Below are 19,326 nucleotides of genomic sequence, written 5' to 3' on the forward strand. Positions count from 1 at the left end.
AGTAGTAAATAAAGTCCAACTAAATAAAGTCTAGTAGTAAATAAAGTCTAGTAGTAAATAAAGTCCAACTAAATGAAAATAGTAGTAAATAAAGTCCAACTAAATGAAAATAGTAGTAAATAAAGTCAAACTAAATAAAGTCTAGTAGTAAATAAAGTCTAGTAGTAAATAAAATCCAACTAAATAAAGTCTAGTAGTAAATAAAGTCTAGTAGTAAATAAAGTCCAACTAAATGAAAATAGTAGTAAATAAAGTCCAACTAAATGAAAATAGTAGTAAATAAAGTCAAACTAAATAAAGTCTAGTAGTAAATAAAGTCCAACTAAATAAAGTCTAGTAGTAAATAAAGTCTAGTAGTAAATAAAGTCCAACTAAATGAAAATAGTAGTAAATAAAGTCTAGTAGTAAATAAAGTCCAACTAAATAAAGTCTAGTAGTAAATAAAGTCTAGTAGTAAATAAAGTCCAACTAAATGAAAATAGTAGTAAATAAAGTCTAGTAGTAAATAAAGTCCAACTAAATAAAGTCTAGTAGTAAATAAAGTCCAACAACATCAAATACTAGTAAATAATGTCTAGTTACAAACCAAATAAAGTCTAGTAGTAAATAATGTCCAACTAAATCACACAGTGCTCCCCGTTGTGCAGTTACGCCTGTCATGCCCTACTTGTCTACAGATCTTACAACTCCTCTGTCGCCTGGGTTGATCAGGTTCATTTTCGTCCATCTGGTTCTGTATTCTTACTTTTCTATACCGACCACGGGAACGAGGAACAAATTGCCCCACTGAACACTCCAATGTCCATGGTGGTATCTCCCAGTAGTCCTGGTGCCTAAGTGAACGAAAACCAAAAGAATACTGTTTCACCCAATTTGACTTCAAGTAGTTCTTACTCACAAGGCGTAGAATGTTATCTCCTCGATCTCTAGCAACTGCCGCAGCGTGAGAACAAGGCAACCTCCACATCTGCCATTTCCCACAACTACACTTTTTTCTCAAATACTTGACCTCATAAGAGTTTCCACCCTTCCCTTTGGATCGTGCCTCCGATAAGACATCATACCTGCCCGCCAGAGTGTTGACTCGTCTAACCACATGTTTTCGGCCTCTTGCATCATTTTCAGTCAATTTGTCATGCGCCCATGGAGTCAACTCAGTTTGGCATTGTGCCGCTTCTGTTGATCTTGTCTGGAACCACTTAATTGTTCTCCAAAATGTTAAATCGATACAAGCCCTAATAGGTAGATCTCTGGCTCCTTTCAAGACGTTGTTATATGCCTCTACCATGTTCGTCGTTGCTTCACCCCATCTACGACCTTTGTCGTATGCCATTGTCCATTGCTCTGCATCAATACGCCCAAGGTACTCAACTGCCTCTGGGCTAACATTTCCTAGGTGGCGTCTTTTCTTGAAATATTTTCTCACCTTTGTGGCTATCCCCATTTTCCACACTAGACCCTTCACCCTCACACCCTTGTGATGCTGCAACACATTTTTCCGTACATGTACTAAGCAAAATCGGTGTATTCCTCGGGGTGGTTGTTCCCATATATCAGACTCCATTGCATTCAACATTCCCGGGTGTCTATCAGATATAATGCAAACATCTCTATCGCCTTTCATAACATGAAGTTTGATTAACTTCATAAACCAATTCCAACTATCACTTGTTTCATTATCAACAATTGCATAAGCAACAGGTAAACACTTCTTGTTTGCATCAAATCCAACAGCGCAAAGAAGTTTACCTTTGAGTCTGCCCCGCAAATGAGTTCCGTCAACTGCTAGCACTGGCTTGCAAAGCTGAAAAGCCTCCACACACGGCCCGAATGCCCAAAATACATACTTGAAAAACTTCCGTGTCTCGGTACTATGTCGTTCATCATGATGCCACTCAACAATTGTTCCACGGGTGCGCTTCTGCAACTCAATCATATAACTAGGCAAATCTTCGAATGATGACTCCCATCCACCAAAAGCAAGCACTATAGCCATCCTCCGGGCATACCATGCTTTCTTGTAGGATATTTCAACATGATACTTTTGCTTCACATCCTCAATAATGGAATTAGGTGTATACCCGGGGTCCTTTAGAATATGATGCTTAACACACAAAGCCACCATATCTGATGAGACGTTGGCGTGGTCCCTGGAGTTGGGATTACCTACACAAGTGTGTCTATCAGTCCATTGTCTGATTTCCCATTTGCGGTCGTGCTTCCTCAATATTGCCCGAAGTTTCCAAATACAACCTGTTTGATTGTGTCGTCTCCTATTTGAGCTCGTGCTCTCCGACTCTTTGGGTGGCTTCAGAGTTTTGCATTCCACATTCCACTTTGTTGGTTTACTTTCCACCACGTAGTATTCTTTTGTGGATGACTCCAAATGCCACAAAGTAACAGCAGTCTTCAATTGTAGCTTGGTATCAAATTTGGTTCCTAACCCAATCCGTGTAGGATTCTTCTCATCCCAAAACCAACTGCTAGATTCGGAATCATCATGGTTACTTTCATAGTAGTTACCTTCTGTCGTCGGTAGAGTACGAAAATAAGATAACCCTGGATGCTCATACTCCTGCTCACTTGGCGGGACTACTGGGACGTACCTACGAGGCACATTCAATGTCTCATTGTCGGATGCATCTTGGTTTGCTTCTGATTCTTCACTCAATTCAGGTGGGGTTGTTGATTTTTCTGACACAAGGTCTTCAGATTCAGAATCGTCACTAACTTCATTATGGGGAGATAGTCCCCCATCCCCAAAACGAGACCCACCATCCCCAAAGCCAGACCCATCATCCCCAAAACCATACCCATCATCACCAACATTATCCGGATCGCGACTAACTTCATTATGTCCAGATGACCCATCATCATATTGTACTCTATCTTGAACTTGTCGTTGTCCCCTTCTAGATTGATAGACAACGACCGTATGTGGAGTACGTTGTTGTGCTAAATTAGCTTGATAGTCAACAAATAACTCAATTTGACCTGATTGAATAGCTGTTGCAAACATATCCCTCATATATGCATCGCAAAGTCGAACGCCCACAAAGTGATATCCATTACCCACTTGAATTGCATGTTTCCATGTCAAACTAATCATATACTCACTCACATTGATTCCAATGCAATCACATATTCTGCTAACCAACTCATTATATGGAAGAAACTCATCTAAGACAAGATATGCATTTGCCACGGGTGGCTCATAAGACAAACCAATTCCTCCAATTTGTACTATTCTTCCATCCCAATATAAAAGGACACAAATAGATTCTGTGTCCATAATCCTGCAATACATACACAACTTTATCTCAAAATTTAAATACTTAAAAATAAACTATATACCAAATCTTACGAATTAACAATTCAAAAGACACTACTTACCAAATCTTAGTATTTAATAACACACATTGAACATACAATTTATACCAACAACCTAAATTTTTTTTTTAGCCACAAACCCTAGAATCACAATTTTCACCATAAACTATGGATATAATGCTAAATTAAGAAGAAAGCAAGTAACTTACCTTGAGGGAGAAACAATTAGATGAATTTGGGCGATTTATGCAAGAATCGGACGGAAATGTGGCATTCTTGGAAGAGATTCGCGGGCAAGGAGGCTGGAGTTCGCGCAAGGGCAGAATGCTTCTGCCCGATTCTGTTTTGGGAGAGAATTATATTTAGGTGAAATACGCATTCTTAGAATGCGTTTTTAAGTTTGAATTGTTGACTTTGTGTTTTGACTGCCGAAATCACTTAGTTGCGCATTCTTAGAATGCGTGTTTAAATACGCATGCGTATTTAAACACGCATTCTAAGAATGCGTAACACCCATTCTCAGAAATAATAAAAAAAAAAACTAGCCTATTGGTGGAAGCATTTTTCCAGACCACCCCATTTATAGAATTTAGCCGTTAACAATTAGCAATTTTCATTTTAGAAACCATGGATGAGAAGAATTTGGAGAACCTGAAGATCCAATTGCAGCAGTTACACAATGATGCACACGAATTTGTGCAGAGTATTCCTCCAACGCAGCTCTACAGTGCTATCGGCGTAGTCATTTTCACTATATCGGTCTTCTTAATCAGTAAGCTGACTCATTAACCTTAACCTTTTTTTAGATTCGAAGTGAATTTTGCGTTCTGTTTCTGTTTTTTCCCCTTATTGCTCATTGTGTTTGTGCATGTTGTTTTGCTATAAGTTGTAATCGATCTTCTGTTTGCTCCTTTGTTTAGCGACCGATATTATGATTGATTCCATTAGTTGTGTATAGTAGTCAATTGATTTCATACTTGCGCTTTTGCATTATGCACAAACTATCATGCCAATTTTAGGCAGCTTGAATATGTGAACTGAGTTGAATCAATGTACTATGCTTTGAGCCTGGTTTGAATTTTCGGGAGTGGGTCACGCCCCGGGGGCATGGAACGCATTCGAGGAATGGATGATGTGTTGTGGATGCCCTTTCTTAAGTAAGGGGAACTTCTATGGAATGGTTTCACGGGATTCAGCCAATTGTCTTGATTGTGGAATATCATTGAGAAATAGGAATCTGCGTTATCCAAGGATTTCCTGCGATTATTTCTAGTATGGAATGAGTCAATCATCCACTTTGGTAGTTGAGGCTAGCTAAGGGACTGATAAAGGACATGCGTTGTGGATATCCTAACAAACAGAGTGGAACTTGATATCTTAATTTAATCAATTTAAAAAGAGTGTCAAAGCTTAGTTCATTATGCTTCATGAATCAAACTCAAATGAGATTTGGGCAACTGACAGTTTTTATAAAATAGTTCAATTGTGATCCTCAAGAAAGGACACAGTAGATATCTCTTGTACAACGTTTCAGTTGTGCTTCGAGTCTGATTGCATTCTGTAATAGGGAAAATGTAAAACAGCTAATCAGTTTACGGAAAAAGACGTTTATTGTCTGAGGTGTGAACTGCCTCATAAAATAACCTTTGGTTGAAAATTTGTAATGCACATCAAACATGTTAATTTTTTTCCATGTTCTTGGTTGTTTCTTCAGTTGAATGTGTCTGGGTATGAGCAGTCTTTTCATTTATATGAAATACACCTGGGTGCAGTTCGTCTTTTCAAGCATAGGGCTTCAAATACTATTGTGCTCACTGGGTTAAGTGGAAGTGGCAAAACGGTTCTTTTTTACCAGGTAAATATGCAAGAAAGAGTGTTAGATGATTTAGATTCTTTTCCTCTTTTCTCGAGTCTGAGTACCGTTATAAGTTTGATATATTAATTTTCATCCCACTCCAGCTTCGGGATGGCTCCTCCCATCAGGGTACTGTGACATCAATGGAACCAAATGAAGAAACATTTGTACTACATTCGGAGACAACTAAGGTTATGTACCTTTTTTTTGGTCCTTCTGAAAAGTGGGGTTGAATCAAAGGGTCTCTTAAGTAGTGTCTCTTACAGCAATATCATTTTTCATACAGAAATTACTCCAGAATCTGTTACTGTATGCAGCTTGCAATATACCCATTTACTCTCTTTTTTCCCTTAAAAATAATTATTATATTTATTGAGCTAAATATTATTCGGTGACCTGCTGCAGAAGGGAAAAGTGAAGCCAGTCCACATTGTAGATGTTCCTGGGCACTCACGTCTTAGACCCAAACTAGATGAGTTCTTGCCTCATGCGGCTGGAATAGTTTTTGTAGTGGATGCTGTGGAATTCTTACCTAATGTTCGTGCTGCTTCAGAGTATGTACTATATTTGGATTCTATACATTAACTTGCATAGGCTCATCATGATGACATCTCATCTTTTTTAGTTTAATGCAGATACCTCTATGATATTTTGACAAAGGCTAGTGTCGTGAAGAGAAAGATCCCTTTGCTACTCTTGTGCAACAAGGTAGACAAAGTTACAGCACATACAAAAGATTTCATCAGAAAACAACTCGAGAAGGAAATGTAAGATAACTATTTTCACGCATCTTTTATATTGGCTCTTCTTCTTGCTATGTCATGATGTCTCTGTGATAAAGAAATCCCCTGCCCCCGAAAGTCGTCAGGAAATATCATCTTAAACTAATTAAGTGGTAGTATAAAAGTAGATGAATGCTGGTGTTTGTCCACACTCTGGAAAATTCCATACACGTCGAATCAACCCAATAAGTATGAGGCAAATGGGCTTAAATTAGATCATTGCATATACATTTCGCGAGTTTTTGATGAAGATGAAGCGTGTAACTGGATGATGTTACACTCTTTTATCTTTCTAACTTTGTGAGAGCTAATGAAGGATGATAGTAGTAGCTTCCACTAGATGTTTCTTAAGTTATTGCTTGAACATACAATTGCCATTGCATTGCTTGCTTCTATAGTTGTCTTACAACATATGTTAATGACATTTCATTGTGAATCATATGTCTCATTTCCTCCTATACTTGTCATTTTGTGATCAGCGACAAGCTCCGTGCGTCAAGAATAGCATTATCTTCAGCCGACATTGCTAATGAATACTCACTGGGGGTACCTGGAGAAGCTTTTGCATTTCATCAGTGCCTCAACAAAATCTCAGTCGCAGAAGCGTCTGGTTCAACTAGTGACATCTCTCAGTTAGAGCAGTTTATCAAGGATTATGTTAAAGCGTGAAGCAATTTAGAAGCATGGTTGTGATTATGTAAAAGCAGTGAAATCGGCAGAGATGAGGGCAAGAAGAGCCAAGTTCAATAGGACAGACAATATTCTGATGTATCACCTCATATTCTCATTTTTCAGTTACAGAATATTTGTGGCAATTGTGCACTACAATTGTATGAAAAATGTTTTATATGCTTCTAGGATGTATTTTTATGAGCCCTTTCCCCCTCAAAATTGCTGTTGCTGCCTTGTTTTTCGGAGCTACTACTATCTTATTTGCTCTCATCTATGGTATGTTTGGTTCATGAGATTCAATCCTACAATTCAATCCTAGATGGATAATCATGGGATAATTAGTCATAGCTAACCTCCTATGACTAAAATAATCTTACGACTCAATCCTAGATTGTATCTTGGTATTATTTTATCTAGGAAACCGAACAGAATAAATTTATGGTATGTTTGGTTGATGAGATTCAATCCTACAATTCAATCCTAGATGGATAATCATGGGATAATTAGTCATAGCTAACCCCCTAGGACTAAAATAATCTTACGACTCAATTCTATATTGTATCTTGGTATTATTTTATCTAGGAAACCGAACACCACCTTCGTAAATAAGAGTATATCAACAAGGGCAATACTGTAATTTGGCTCCCATAACTTATTTGAATAAAGCTAATCTTATCTCTATACACACACCGTTTTCCATTTCCTGATTTCAACTATACCAATTTCTCCAACGGAATCTTCGATGGCGGGAATTTCTGCAGAAGCTGCTAAAGCAATCCATCGAAGAATGTCTGCTGTTTCTAGGCATCTCATTCCGGATTCGAATCACACTCACTGCCTCGGCATGTCCGCCTGCAGCTCCGGATTCGATGACACCTACCACCGGGTGCACGGCGCCGTACCAACTCATATCCCGTTGTGGAAAGCGGCGATCGACGATTACGGTAAGGATTTCGCCGACATTATCTACGAGAAGGCAGTTGGAGAAGGCATTGCCAAGGTAATCTCAGTTCTAATTTTTAACTACGATCGCTTTCACAAATTTTGTTAATAGTTTCGTTTATTGACTAATATATGTATATTGCGTAGATTACAATCAATAGGCCGGAGAGGAGAAATGCGTTTAGGCCTGAAACGGTGAAGGAGCTGATTCGTGCTTTCAATGATGCCAGAGATGACAACTCAATCGGAGTGATCATCCTCACCGGGAAGGTAGCAATAGCATTGTTGTTTTTCGATTTACCAAATATCATGAAGTTTTTGGAGAGTATTATTGACTGGCATTATACTCAATTTGAAAAAATAGTGTTACGATATTTAGTCTATGCATTGCTTGAACGAAGATTTAGGTCCAAACACTGAAAAAGGTTTCGGTTATAGTTGGTTTGGTTACTACTAATCAATAACATCAGGCGCTGTTATTTAATGTTGTGTTAGTCATCACTTTATGAAATGAACTCATTTTGTGCATACAAACTATTGTGCAGGGCACAAAGGCATTCTGCAGTGGAGGGGATCAAGCACTTAGAAGCAAAGATGGTTATGTTGATTATGATAATTTCGGACGTCTCAATGTATTAGACCTTCAGGTAGGATAAGAGTTTTATCGATTCAGGGCCTGATTAGTATACTAATCTTGTTCATTATTTTCCCATTATCTTGATCATGACTGAAATGTAGGTTCAAATCCGCCGCCTTCCTAAGCCAGTTATAGCAATGGTAAACTCCACTTACCTGTTTTTAACTACAACGTAACTTGCAATGTTATTAATTTATGTCTTTTTTTGTGAATGATAAGGTTGCAGGCTATGCAGTAGGGGGTGGACATGTGCTTCACATGGTCTGTGATCTAACAGTCGCAGCTGATAATGCTGTTTTTGGTCAGACGGGCCCAAAGGTAGTCTTTTGTTGGTTTCTTTGAGATGAGGAGAAACTCACAGCCACTATCCATGAGCACAAGCCAATGCTTCTTACTCATGAAATTGTTTGTCTAGCTGATTTGCTTGTTGATGTGAATCCATGTATTTTGTGATCCATTTCCCAAGGATTTACCCAATTTGTAGGTGATTGATCTAATATTTTTGTGAAGTAGATTTTCTATTGTGTCAATAATGGCAACCCAACAACAAATAAGGAAACTAAGATGAACAAAGAAGGAAATAACATTGGATAGGGTGGAAATTGGGATACATAGTCATTGATGAAGCAAGCTAAGGCACTTACAACATAACTAACATGCATCCATGGCTAGATCTTCAAGGGAACCACAAACCTCAAAGCATACCTCTACTTGATCCATGCTTGAACTAGCAATTGATGGAAATCCCATGCTTGAACTAGCAATTGATGGATTCAAGCAACCTAAATCTAGGAATTGGATAGAAACCCTCTCCAAGAGGAAACAAAGCTCTCAAGCATCTAATTTCATCAAAGTCTAAGGAAAAGAAATGACATCAAGAGGTATTTATACTATGGGTCCAAAAATAGAAAGTTGGCCCACAAAATCTAAAAAAGCGGCATAATCGCCCGGTCGGGCGTTTTTCACATGCCAAAATGCCCGGCCCGGGCGTTTTCCCTGTCCCCAGGCGTTTTGCACAGTAAAAAACGCCCGGCCGGGCGTTTTTCCCGAAGCTCCCGGCCTTCTCTGCGCGACTTCCGTAAAACCGCCATAACTCCCTCATTCGGACTCCGATTGGGATGTGCAAGATACCCACGCGAAGCCGTTTTCAAGACGAAGACAATGGTTGCAGTTTCATAGCTTTCGGATATCATCTATATAGGACGGTTTTTGGTTGAATCCAGCTGTAGCTGAAATCCTCGACGCACGGCCTCCATGATCGTATCATCCTCCCCTTCTTGGAAAGGATTTGTCCTCAAATCCGAGCCTTCTCTATTCCTTGCACCCTCGGGAGGCCCTCTAGCTTTATTGGATCCTTGGCATGTCTTCTCTTTCATCCTTGGGCCCCAATCAACCCATGGTTCACGCCGAAGGGAGGACCCTTGACGTCGAGCACCCGTGGTCATATCATTCTCCCCTTCTTGGAAATGATTTGCCCTCAAATCCGGATTCCGTACACCTATAAAATAGCACGAGATCAAATCAAATATTCATGTAGGATGATTGAGATTAAGACCACTAACTACTCTAATAGAAGTCACCATACCACGACGGTGGACACACTCTAACATGCTCAAAACTAATACATAAGCTATGTTGAAACAAATACCCAGGCAATCTTTTACATTGAAGTCCCAAACAAAACCATGTGATGCATAGTCTTTGACAAAATGACAATAAAAGATACCAACCCCACTAAACGGCTTGATTGTCATGCAATGAAAACAAGTATTATGCCAGACACAAGCTTCACACAATTTGACTCTTTTTGCCTCAAACATTTCCACATTATCTATACCCATGTCCTTCAACATCTTCACAAAAGATTTGACATTCTCATCAAGACAAGGCATATACAAGAAAGGGTCCTCATATGGTGCAAAATGGAAAGTTATCAAGAGAGGCCTAAGCACAAAAATCTTATTCTCATGCTCATGCAACGAACAATCATTTTCAATCATTAACACACCATTCTTGCTCAAATAAGAAGTTCTCTTCCATAAATTGACAAACTCTAGGTCAGGATATAGAGGAGGTTTATGATAATTCACATTAAGTTTGCAAGAAAGTGTCTCAACCAACAAACCAAGTTTATTACAAGGGATCTCACTCAATTGTCCCAACAATTTCAAGAAATGATCAAAAATATATGAGCAATGCATCCATATACCTTCATGCACAACATGTAGAGTAAGAACAACATCATGCATGGGGAACTTATGAGAAGCAACATCAAGTATCAAGAGAAATGTTTCCAAATTACCCCCACACAAATGCTCCAACAATTTTAAAATAATATCACAAACATGAGAACGATGCAATTTTATGTCATTAATCACAACACCATCCACAAGAGACATATGAGTGGAAAAATCCTTCACAAAACGGCCATAGAACACTCCAATCTCATTGAAGGGTTTAACCACTTTGCAATGAAGATATAGCAAACACCAAGTTCTAAAGTCATTATCCACGTTACTCTTCTTGGTCTTACTATCCTCACCCACATACACATGAAGCTCAAAATTACCAACAAATGAAAGATTAGGCATCTTAGCATACAAGGAAGTCACTCCAACATTCAAGGTAGAAGCCACAAGAGAAATGTCATGTCTCTCAATGCTTGATTTTACCAAGAAAGGATCAATATATGGTGCAAAGGTAGATTTAGCATTCAAAGTTTCAAGCTCATGAGACCACTTTTTACACAAGACATCAATAACAAATTTATCAACACAAAGGGGTTTCTCTAATATAATCTCATTCAATGAAACATCACAAGGAGATAAGGATAGTGCACTTGAACCTTGGGCAAGGAGTTCATCCACTTGCCCTCGTTCCTCTTGTTCCTTCTCCGGGTGAGTAGTTTCCAAGCCATGTACAACATGATGCCTCACTTCCATGCCTTCAATTAAATTTCCTACAAATTCATGAACACAAAAAGACATAGAAGAAGTGTTAGTGGGTAAGGGTTTAGTTTCCTCACCAAGGGCAAGAGGCAAAGGATCATTTGGTGCCCACCCAAGGTTGACCTTAGAATCTAACAAGCACCCTTTACTCACTTGTGCTTGTGGTTTTTCTCTCATTTGATATTTTTCTTTTCTCTCACCCCCACCACTCTCTCTTGACTTTTGCACCTCACACTCTTGTCTTTTATCACGCTCTCTTGGCTTTTTAGACTCACATTCACTCTCAAGCCTTTTCTCTCTCTCTCGTTCTTTTTTTCTACTAATTTGGATTAAGCTCTTCGAAGAGGAGACATTTCCATATACATCAAGAGACTTATGTGATAAATGGAAAGAAGAGGGTGTAGCCAAATTACTTGATGAGTTACCTCTTTGGTTTGTGTCAACACCACCATGTGGGTAGGTAGGCCTCAATCGAGCTCTATATGAGACTTCTTCTTCAATTGGCCTCTCAAACCCCTTATGGCTAACTTGATCTCTCACCCTCCTAAAATACCACTCTCCATGAGACTTGGGAGCTCTTTTCCCACTATATCCTCTATCAAGCCCATCTCCATGGTACCTTGATTCATAGTCACCTTTAAAACGGCCACGGGCACCATTTCTTCCCCCAAACCGATCATTCTCCATGTGATTGACTCTATTTCTATCATTCCCCCTTTGCCATCCCTCATACACCACTTCTTCCATCATCTCCTCGGCAACATTAGGTAGATTGTTACCCCTAGAAGTAGGAGTCCTAGATGTGCGGCCTCCCTTCAAGGTGTTGAACTCCTCAAATAAAGTGTTTTGGGCGGCAGGCATGCGGGCTTCGGATTCTTTTGATTGAACAATGGATTCTTTTGCTCGCACATCCATTTGGATCATCATCTCTTGTTTGAATTCCTTCATCATGCAGGCCATCATGCTCACAAGGTCCCCATCGGGTATAGGGTGAGTCATGCTTGTTTCCTCCCCTTCCGCACTTGTCCCCGCCATTTTGTTGGACCGGGTGCGAGGAGGCATAGAGTAAGTACCTACAAATCAAACAAACACTAGGAACTAGTCCTAGAGGTTAGTAATAAAAGAAAGTAAAATTTAAGAAGATGAACTCAACCTTGATGTCCCAAACCCCCCTCAAATCACTCCCCAATAACTCTCGACAAAGGCTTAGAATATTGTGAGAAAGGTGGATTCACTCACACTCACAAATCCAATTCCAATATTTAAGTGCTTGAGGTGGATCAATCAAGGTATACTACTTGGTCAACAAAATCAAGAAGACAAAGCCATAAACACATATTAGCAAGATGCAAGTCAAAGAAAAACAAACAAGGGGTGACACTTTTGCTGAAATTTGGCTGATCTTTATGATTTTTTTTGGTATTGATTCCCGTGCCCAATTTGGATGAATTTTGGTGGATAGATTCCCAAACAAGTCTAGATCAAGGGAAAAATGGCCATATATAGTCAGATTTGATGATTGGATATGTTTTGTATGGTTTTCCCCAACTATGCCGAAACAGGGCAATGATGTTAATCTCCACGGTTAACTAGGCAAACGAAGGAATATTTTGATGAAATTTTTCAGGTACGTAGGTCACATAATGTAGATCATACACACCAAATTTCAGCTTAATCTAAGCACAATTGATCAATCCGATCATCCCAACAAAACAAAGCAAAAACAAAGGACAAAAAGGAAAAATAACCCAACCCAAAGCAACAATAGATCAAACACCTAGTGGGTACTGGGCTCTAGATACCAAATGATGTGAATCCATGTATTTTGTGATCCATTTCCCAAGGATTTACCCAATTTGTAGGTGATTGATCTAATATTTTTGTTAAGTAGATTTTCTATTGTGTCAATAATGGCAACCCAACAACAAATAAGGAAACTAAGATGAACAAAGAAGGAAATAACATTGGATAGGGTGGAAATTGGGATACATAGTCATTGATGAAGCAAGCTAAGGCACTTACAACATAACTAACATGCATCCATGACTAGATCTTCAAGGGAACCACAAACCTCAAAGCATACCTCTACTTGATCCATGCTTGAACTAGCAATTGATGGAAATCCCATGCTTGAACTAGCAATTGATGGATTCAAACAACCTAAATCTAGGAATTGGATAGAAACCCTCTCCAAGAGGAAACAAAGCTCTCAAGCATCTAATTTCATCAAAGTCTAAGGAAAAGAAATGACATCAAGAGGTATTTATACTATGGGTCCAAAAATAGAAAGTTGGCCCACAAAATTTAAAAAAGCGGCATAATCGCCCAGTCGGGCGTTTTTCACATGCCAAAATGCCCGGCCCGGGCGTTTTCCCTGTCCCCGGGCGTTTTGCACAGTAAAAAACGCCCGACCGGGCGTTTTTCCCGAAGCTCCCGGCCTTCTCTGCGCGACTTCCGTAAAACCGCCATAACTCCCTCATTCGGACTCCGATTGGGATGTGCAAGATACCCACGCGAAGCCGTTTTCAAGACGAAGACAATGGTTGCAGTTTCATAGCTTTCGGATATCATCTATATAGGACGGTTTTCGGTTGAATCCAGCTGTAGCTGAAATCCTCGACGCACGGCCTCCATGATCGTATCACTTGTTCTTGATTCAAACTGTTTAGGTTGGAAGCTTTGATGCAGGCTACGGGGCTTCAATAATGTCTCGTTTGGTACTCAAATGAATGGTCTCTTTGCTATGTTTTCATGTACTAACTAGAAGAGGAAACTCATGAACATATCGGTTTTAACAGGTTGGCCCAAAACGTGCACGTGAAATGTGGTACATGACGAGGTTCTACAATGCTAAGGAAGCAGAGAAAATGGGGCTTGTCAATACCGTCGTTCCTGTAAGATTTCCCTCAAAACGCCATTAACAAATGCCATTAAACATAACCTTGACGCACCGTCTTTGATCAGCTAGAGAAGCTGGAAGAGGAAACAGTTAAATGGTGCAGAGAGATTCTGAGGAATAGTCCAATGGCAATTCGGTTGTGCAAAGCTGCCATCAATGCAGCTGATGATGGACATGCTGGGCTTCAGGTATTTTTGTAAAAACATTGCACTTTTCTTGAATCAAAGATAGTAGTAGCATATTCCTTGTGTGTAATGCTAGTGCTTTTTAGCAAATTGGAGGAGACGCTACGCTCCTATTCTATGGGACTGAAGAGGGAAACGAAGGGAAGGACGCATATTTGGAGCGAAGGAAACCAGATTTCTCAAAATTTCCAAGGCTTCCATGATTGGTACTATTTGGAGCTCTGCAGCAAGTTTCTCTTCATGCCTTTGTTGAGAAATTACTAATTTTTCGAGTTCTGTTAAGATTTGAGATATGCTCCATTTTCATGGGTATGACCTTGTTTGGAAGATGTATTTCTCCTGTTTTTTTTATTGGTTTTGCTTTTTAAATTGTTTGAAGTATTTAGTTACTGTTATTTTTTCTAGAGTTTTTCTGCATCAAAAAAGTGTTTGTAGGAACTTTAAATCAATGGGTGTGGTCGAGTGGTATAAGACTCGTACATCCTTAACTAAATGGTTAGGGGCCAGCTGTTCCACTCATCAAGATGCCTATAAATGAGTGTGGGGAGTAGTCACTAGCTGATGGATGCACTTAGTCATACCCAAAAAAAAGTGTTTATTGTAAAATAAAATGAATTTTATCGGTGCATGTAATGCCTTAAAATTCTGTAGTAACAATTAGGGATGTCAATGTAGCCCGCAACCCGTGGCCCGACCCGAATAGCCCGCCAAATTTACAGGGTTAGGGTTGAAAATTTCTAGCCCGATAAAATTACAGCCCGACTAGCCCACAACCCGTTAGGGCCAGACCCGAAAACCGATGGGCTGGCCCGGAAACCCAATAAAATTTCTATTGTTCTATTTGTTTGAATCTATTTCGACACTTCATTGGTTATTTTATGATATAGATTACTTAAAAAAATAACTTTCAATTTTATATATTAAATATATAATTATATATTAAATTTTTATTAACATAATAATAGATACATAAATTAGAAACTTCAAATTCATTAAAAAATATATATAAATTTTTAAAACATGCTTTAAAATTTTTTGATGTTTACGTTTTATTTTGCATAAATCTCAAATATTAGTATATGATCGTGTTTATGTTTGAGTTTAAGCATATATCTCAAATATATCATAATTAAATATTTTACATTTTATAAATATAACTATTTTTTACCATTATTTATTTGATCGTATGTTAATTTTATCGGTAGCAACCCGATTAGCCCGCTGGGCTAGATCGAAACCCGAGCTATTAGGGTTAGGGTCGAACTTTTATAACTCGAAAAAAAAAATCACAACCCGATTAGCCCACACCCGATTGACCCACAACCTGAATAGGGTTGACCCGAAACTCGGTGGACTGACCCGATTTACATCCTTAGTAATAATAATCAAATATTCAAATAATTAATTTTAAGCCAAATACGACACGTGTTTCGTACTAAATACACACATTAAATGGAGTACTTTTTTGGGGAACTCTCATTAAACATGAAAATTAATTTAATCCTATGTCAGTCTATGTATTTATGATATGGCAAGATGCGAACGAAGCAGATTACCGACTATACGAGGGGCAATCACATAATTGTAGCCAGTTTCCAGTGGCAAATTAGGTATTTCATTAGTAAATGGAGCGCATCAAATATAAATAATCATTGGTTGACGATTCTCAATCCTCCTCCCGAGTATTGTTATTAGTATCTCGCGTGGTTCTCAGGCAGCTCCACATTTCTCTCTCTCGCGCCAGCAGGAACACAGTTTCTCTCTCTAGCGCCTGCACCAAATCTATCCTTCCAAGGTTCGAGATCATCCCGCTATTTCTAATTTTGTGCACCGATGCTCTAATTTTGGTTGAATTTTGTGATTTGGTTCAATTTTAGTTGTGATGTATCGGATCTGCGATTTTGATGAATCGTTTAGGGTGAATGAGGTTTTCTTTCAGATCGAGCTGATTATTGGTTGATTTAGGTCTTATTTATTCTGCATTTTCGATTTTCTCTATGTTGGGATCGAGATTTGTTGAGTTTTTTGGGGTTGATAGATGGGGAGATGCATCCGCCTCGGGATCTCATTTATGTATGGTCGACTCAACTGTGTTCTGTCGTATTTCATCCTGAATCGGTTTCTGATAGTGATCCGATCTAGAACATCATTCCGATCTGATGGATTTATTTCATGAATTTCGTATCTGTGTTTTCAGAATCTGGTAATTGTGAAATGATCGTCGATGTTGTGTTGTGGTGGTGATGGAATCTGATTTTGGATTTGATTCGTATTGTTTCATTAATGTTGATTTTGCTAGCTACAATAGTTGTGTTATCAAACGCTTTCTATGTTTTTGTTTCCTTGGGTAGTAGTAGTTCCATGGGGTTGATCGTGTAGCTACCTGCATTTTGGAACGTGTACGGTCTGGGATCACATTTATCTATTAGGTTCCTTGTAATCAGTTCATGAAGCGTCTTTAAAACAAATTATGACATTGATTGAAGGCTTAATGCGGGTAATCTTAATACTTTAGTAAGAGTATGTTTAAAGGATTATAGATGGGCGGGTGATGGAATTCACATATTATGTATGCCTTGCATTAGTGATTGGTATTTGGTAGACAAAAAATGGGCATACATATGTAGGCCCACTGTAAGAGAGTAACCACATCTATTTGTGGTTGGCATAATTATATGGCTGATATGAATATATGCTTTTGTTGTTGTATTGCATAACTCGGGCGTCAAATTTTGCAGATATCAAAAGCAAGAAAGGGAAATGGGGTTGACATTCACAAAGCTTTTTAGCCGGCTTTTTGCCAAGAAGGAGATGCGTATTTTGATGGTTGGTCTCGATGCGGCTGGTAAGACCACCATTCTGTACAAGCTCAAGCTTGGAGAGATTGTTACTACCATTCCTACCATTGGTACGGTTTCTTTTGTAACTTGGCTCTGTTCTTTTTACTTTATGTAATATTTGAAATTCAGCAGGGTTCCAATATCATGTCTTGAATTATGAATATGTTCACCGTACTCATTTTGTCTTTGGCTTACTATTCCTCTTCAGGCTTCAATGTGGAGACTGTCGAATACAAGAACATTAGCTTCACTGTGTGGGATGTCGGGGGTCAGGACAAGGTGAGATTTCCTTACGTCTGACTTTATTTTAAAACTGAAAAATAACCTTGGTATCTCCATGCTCTATTTAGTACTCCCTCCGTCCCGGAGTATTAGACTCACTTCTTTTGGGCACATGATTTAAGGAATTGATATTTAAATAGTTAAAGTGGAGAGAGTAAAGTATGAGAGAGGGAAAAAGTAGGGGAGAGAAGAGAGAAAAAAGTAGGTGGAGAATAAAATAAGATAGATGTTTTTTGCTAAAAAAGGAAATGAGTCTAATATGTTGGGACATCCCAAAAAGGAAAGTTGGTCTAATACCTTGGGACGGAGGGAGTACTACTTTAATTGCAGATTTTGTGAATGCTTTTAGTATTTTGACAATACATTCTTACATATTTTTGAGAATAATGGTGTCAAAATCCTCTTACAGATCCGCCCATTATGGAGGCACTACTTCCAGAACACTCAGGGTCTCATCTTTGTGGTGGATAGCAACGATAGGGACCGTGTTGTGGAAGCAAGGGATGAATTGCATAGGATGTTGAATGAGGTAATATCCCTTATTTTTTCAACTTTGGAGAAGTAGAAAGAATGTAAATCATTCTAGAATAAAAGAAGTTGCTCTTAAAAGTAAAGTTCTTATGAGGCCCTGGCAATAATAAAGAAAGTTTATTTCTTTTAATAAGGTTCTTGATATAATTCATTTTGTAGTTCACTTGCTCTGTTTTCTGATAATCTGGTCCAGAAAGTTAAGTTCTACTTAAGCTGTCATTGTAATTTCTTTCTCTTTCTAAGAACTTTAGTCAGTACACTGTTCCAATTAATGCATTTCCTTTATCAAGAGGAGAAAATAGTTGGTATTAAATTCTTCTCAATATATACAGGCAAAGTATTATCTGAGCCTGTGAATATCATTGTTTCTGATTTTCATATTTGCAAATGGATATGCTATTTTGCACAACTAATATCTCACTTCTAATTGGCAAAATAATATCATTTAGGATGAGCTGAGAGATGCTGTACTACTTGTTTTTGCAAACAAACAAGATCTTCCTAATGCAATGAATGCTGCTGAAATCACTGACAAGCTTGGCCTACACTCGCTCAGGCAGCGCCACTGGTATACATTCCTAAGCTGTGAGATCAGTACTTCACTCACTGATTTTATGATTTTTACTCGCTTTTCTTTGCTTCCAGGTACATCCAGAGCACTTGTGCCACCTCCGGTGAGGGACTCTATGAGGGACTTGACTGGCTCTCCAACAACATTGCGAATAAGGCAAGTGGTCACTAACATTCATCTCATAATTTTAATTGAAAGAGTTTTTCAAATAGAGCTTCGTTTTATCAGTTATTTTGTCGGATTCTGACGCTTCTAAACTATTACAGGCTTAGAGCTTTTTGGAGTTGTTTATGCGAGAGCTAATACTTGAAACTGTCGAGGTTTATCTAGTTTTTTCTTAACCATATATTGCTTTGAAACAATGTTGTTTTTTCATTTATGTTTAGGACCTTAAAAAATGTCTCTATATCAGACAATGGTTTGTTTTATATGTCGTCCTATGTTTGATTAGTTTTGAATTTTATATTCAGACACAGACTAGGACTTTGGATGATTATTTGTTTGCCCACGCTTTTACTTGTATAAACTGCTTGATCTTCACGACTTGGCGAAGGGCAGAAAACACTCTATTTCTTATCATCTCCACAAATGTTCTTCATTTGAACAAATATTTCTAGATAAACCTACTGAATGTAAATTAAAAACGGATATTGCAGGTTGTGTATAACGAATTTTTAATCAATATTACATTATGGTAGTAGGATTGTATTTCCTTTATAGTAGGAATCTAGTACTCTCGTCCTAAATATAAATAAGTTTGTATTTTTTTTTTTGAAAATTAATTTTATTCTCCCTTTTATTTTACACTTTCATCTTTATTCTCACCATTTAACTTTTAAACATCATTTCTTA

The 19,326-nt window shown here is 38.4% G+C and overlaps 4 protein-coding genes across 5 annotated transcripts; 3 read left to right on the top strand and 1 right to left on the bottom strand.

Annotated features, from left to right (window-relative positions):
* Window positions 1–622: 622 nt before the first annotated feature.
* LOC148934245 (uncharacterized) lies at window positions 623–3,292 on the bottom strand. Its single transcript, XM_089062251.1, has one exon. The coding sequence runs from the start codon at window positions 3,290–3,292 to the stop codon at window positions 623–625; it is 2,670 nt and encodes an 889-aa protein (XP_088918377.1).
* Window positions 3,293–3,957: 665 nt separating this feature from the next.
* Window positions 3,958–6,636, top strand: LOC125223953 (uncharacterized). Its single transcript, XM_048127274.1, has 6 exons — window positions 3,958–4,102; window positions 5,103–5,185; window positions 5,290–5,376; window positions 5,591–5,739; window positions 5,821–5,952; window positions 6,447–6,636. The coding sequence occupies exons 1-6, from the start codon at window positions 3,958–3,960 to the stop codon at window positions 6,634–6,636; spliced, it is 786 nt and encodes a 261-aa protein (XP_047983231.1).
* Window positions 6,637–7,381: 745 nt separating this feature from the next.
* Window positions 7,382–14,585, top strand: LOC125223951 (1,4-dihydroxy-2-naphthoyl-CoA synthase, peroxisomal-like). The gene is made up of 9 exons (XM_048127273.2): window positions 7,382–7,639; window positions 7,729–7,851; window positions 8,127–8,228; window positions 8,320–8,358; window positions 8,438–8,536; window positions 13,836–13,883; window positions 13,965–14,060; window positions 14,131–14,253; window positions 14,337–14,585. The coding sequence occupies exons 1-9, from the start codon at window positions 7,382–7,384 to the stop codon at window positions 14,451–14,453; spliced, it is 1,005 nt and encodes a 334-aa protein (XP_047983230.1). The 3' UTR covers window positions 14,454–14,585.
* A 1,301-nt stretch (window positions 14,586–15,886) lies between these two features.
* Window positions 15,887–18,902, top strand: LOC125221610 (ADP-ribosylation factor 2). 2 transcript variants are annotated; one of them, XM_048123766.2, is made up of 7 exons: window positions 15,888–16,045; window positions 16,989–17,158; window positions 17,299–17,369; window positions 17,782–17,901; window positions 18,353–18,471; window positions 18,549–18,630; window positions 18,741–18,902. In XM_048123766.2, exons 2-7 carry the CDS (start codon window positions 17,011–17,013, stop codon window positions 18,744–18,746), a joined length of 546 nt encoding a protein of 181 aa, XP_047979723.1. In that variant the 5' UTR covers window positions 15,888–16,045; window positions 16,989–17,010; the 3' UTR covers window positions 18,747–18,902. The 2 variants fall into 2 exon arrangements, with proteins under 2 accessions (XP_047979722.1, XP_047979723.1); XM_048123765.2 differs by having other exon boundaries at window positions 15,887–16,045; window positions 18,549–18,839.
* Window positions 18,903–19,326: the final 424 nt, after the last annotated feature.

The sequence above is a fragment of the Salvia hispanica genome, chromosome 1, assembly GCF_029641045.1.
Source record: "Salvia hispanica isolate PSC_SH4W2 chromosome 1, Shi_PSC_v1, whole genome shotgun sequence".
Taxonomy (NCBI): Eukaryota; Viridiplantae; Streptophyta; class Magnoliopsida; order Lamiales; family Lamiaceae; genus Salvia; species Salvia hispanica.

Coding starts and splice junctions, on each gene's coding strand:
- LOC148934245 (XM_089062251.1), bottom strand. CDS start 3,292: ATGGACACAGAATCTATTTGTGTCCTTTTATATTGGGATGGAAGAATA.
- LOC125223953 (XM_048127274.1), top strand. CDS start 3,958: ATGGATGAGAAGAATTTGGAGAACCTGAAGATCCAATTGCAGCAGTTA. Junction 5,740..5,820: donor AATGTTCGTGCTGCTTCAGA/GTATGTACTATA, acceptor AGTTTAATGCAG/ATACCTCTATGATATTTTGA. Junction 5,953..6,446: donor AAACAACTCGAGAAGGAAAT/GTAAGATAACTA, acceptor TTTTGTGATCAG/CGACAAGCTCCGTGCGTCAA.
- LOC125223951 (XM_048127273.2), top strand. CDS start 7,382: ATGGCGGGAATTTCTGCAGAAGCTGCTAAAGCAATCCATCGAAGAATG. Junction 7,640..7,728: donor TTGGAGAAGGCATTGCCAAG/GTAATCTCAGTT, acceptor TATATTGCGTAG/ATTACAATCAATAGGCCGGA. Junction 8,229..8,319: donor TCAATGTATTAGACCTTCAG/GTAGGATAAGAG, acceptor ACTGAAATGTAG/GTTCAAATCCGCCGCCTTCC.
- LOC125221610 (XM_048123765.2), top strand. CDS start 17,011: ATGGGGTTGACATTCACAAAGCTTTTTAGCCGGCTTTTTGCCAAGAAG. Junction 17,159..17,298: donor TACTACCATTCCTACCATTG/GTACGGTTTCTT, acceptor ATTCCTCTTCAG/GCTTCAATGTGGAGACTGTC. Junction 18,472..18,548: donor TCGCTCAGGCAGCGCCACTG/GTATACATTCCT, acceptor CTTTGCTTCCAG/GTACATCCAGAGCACTTGTG.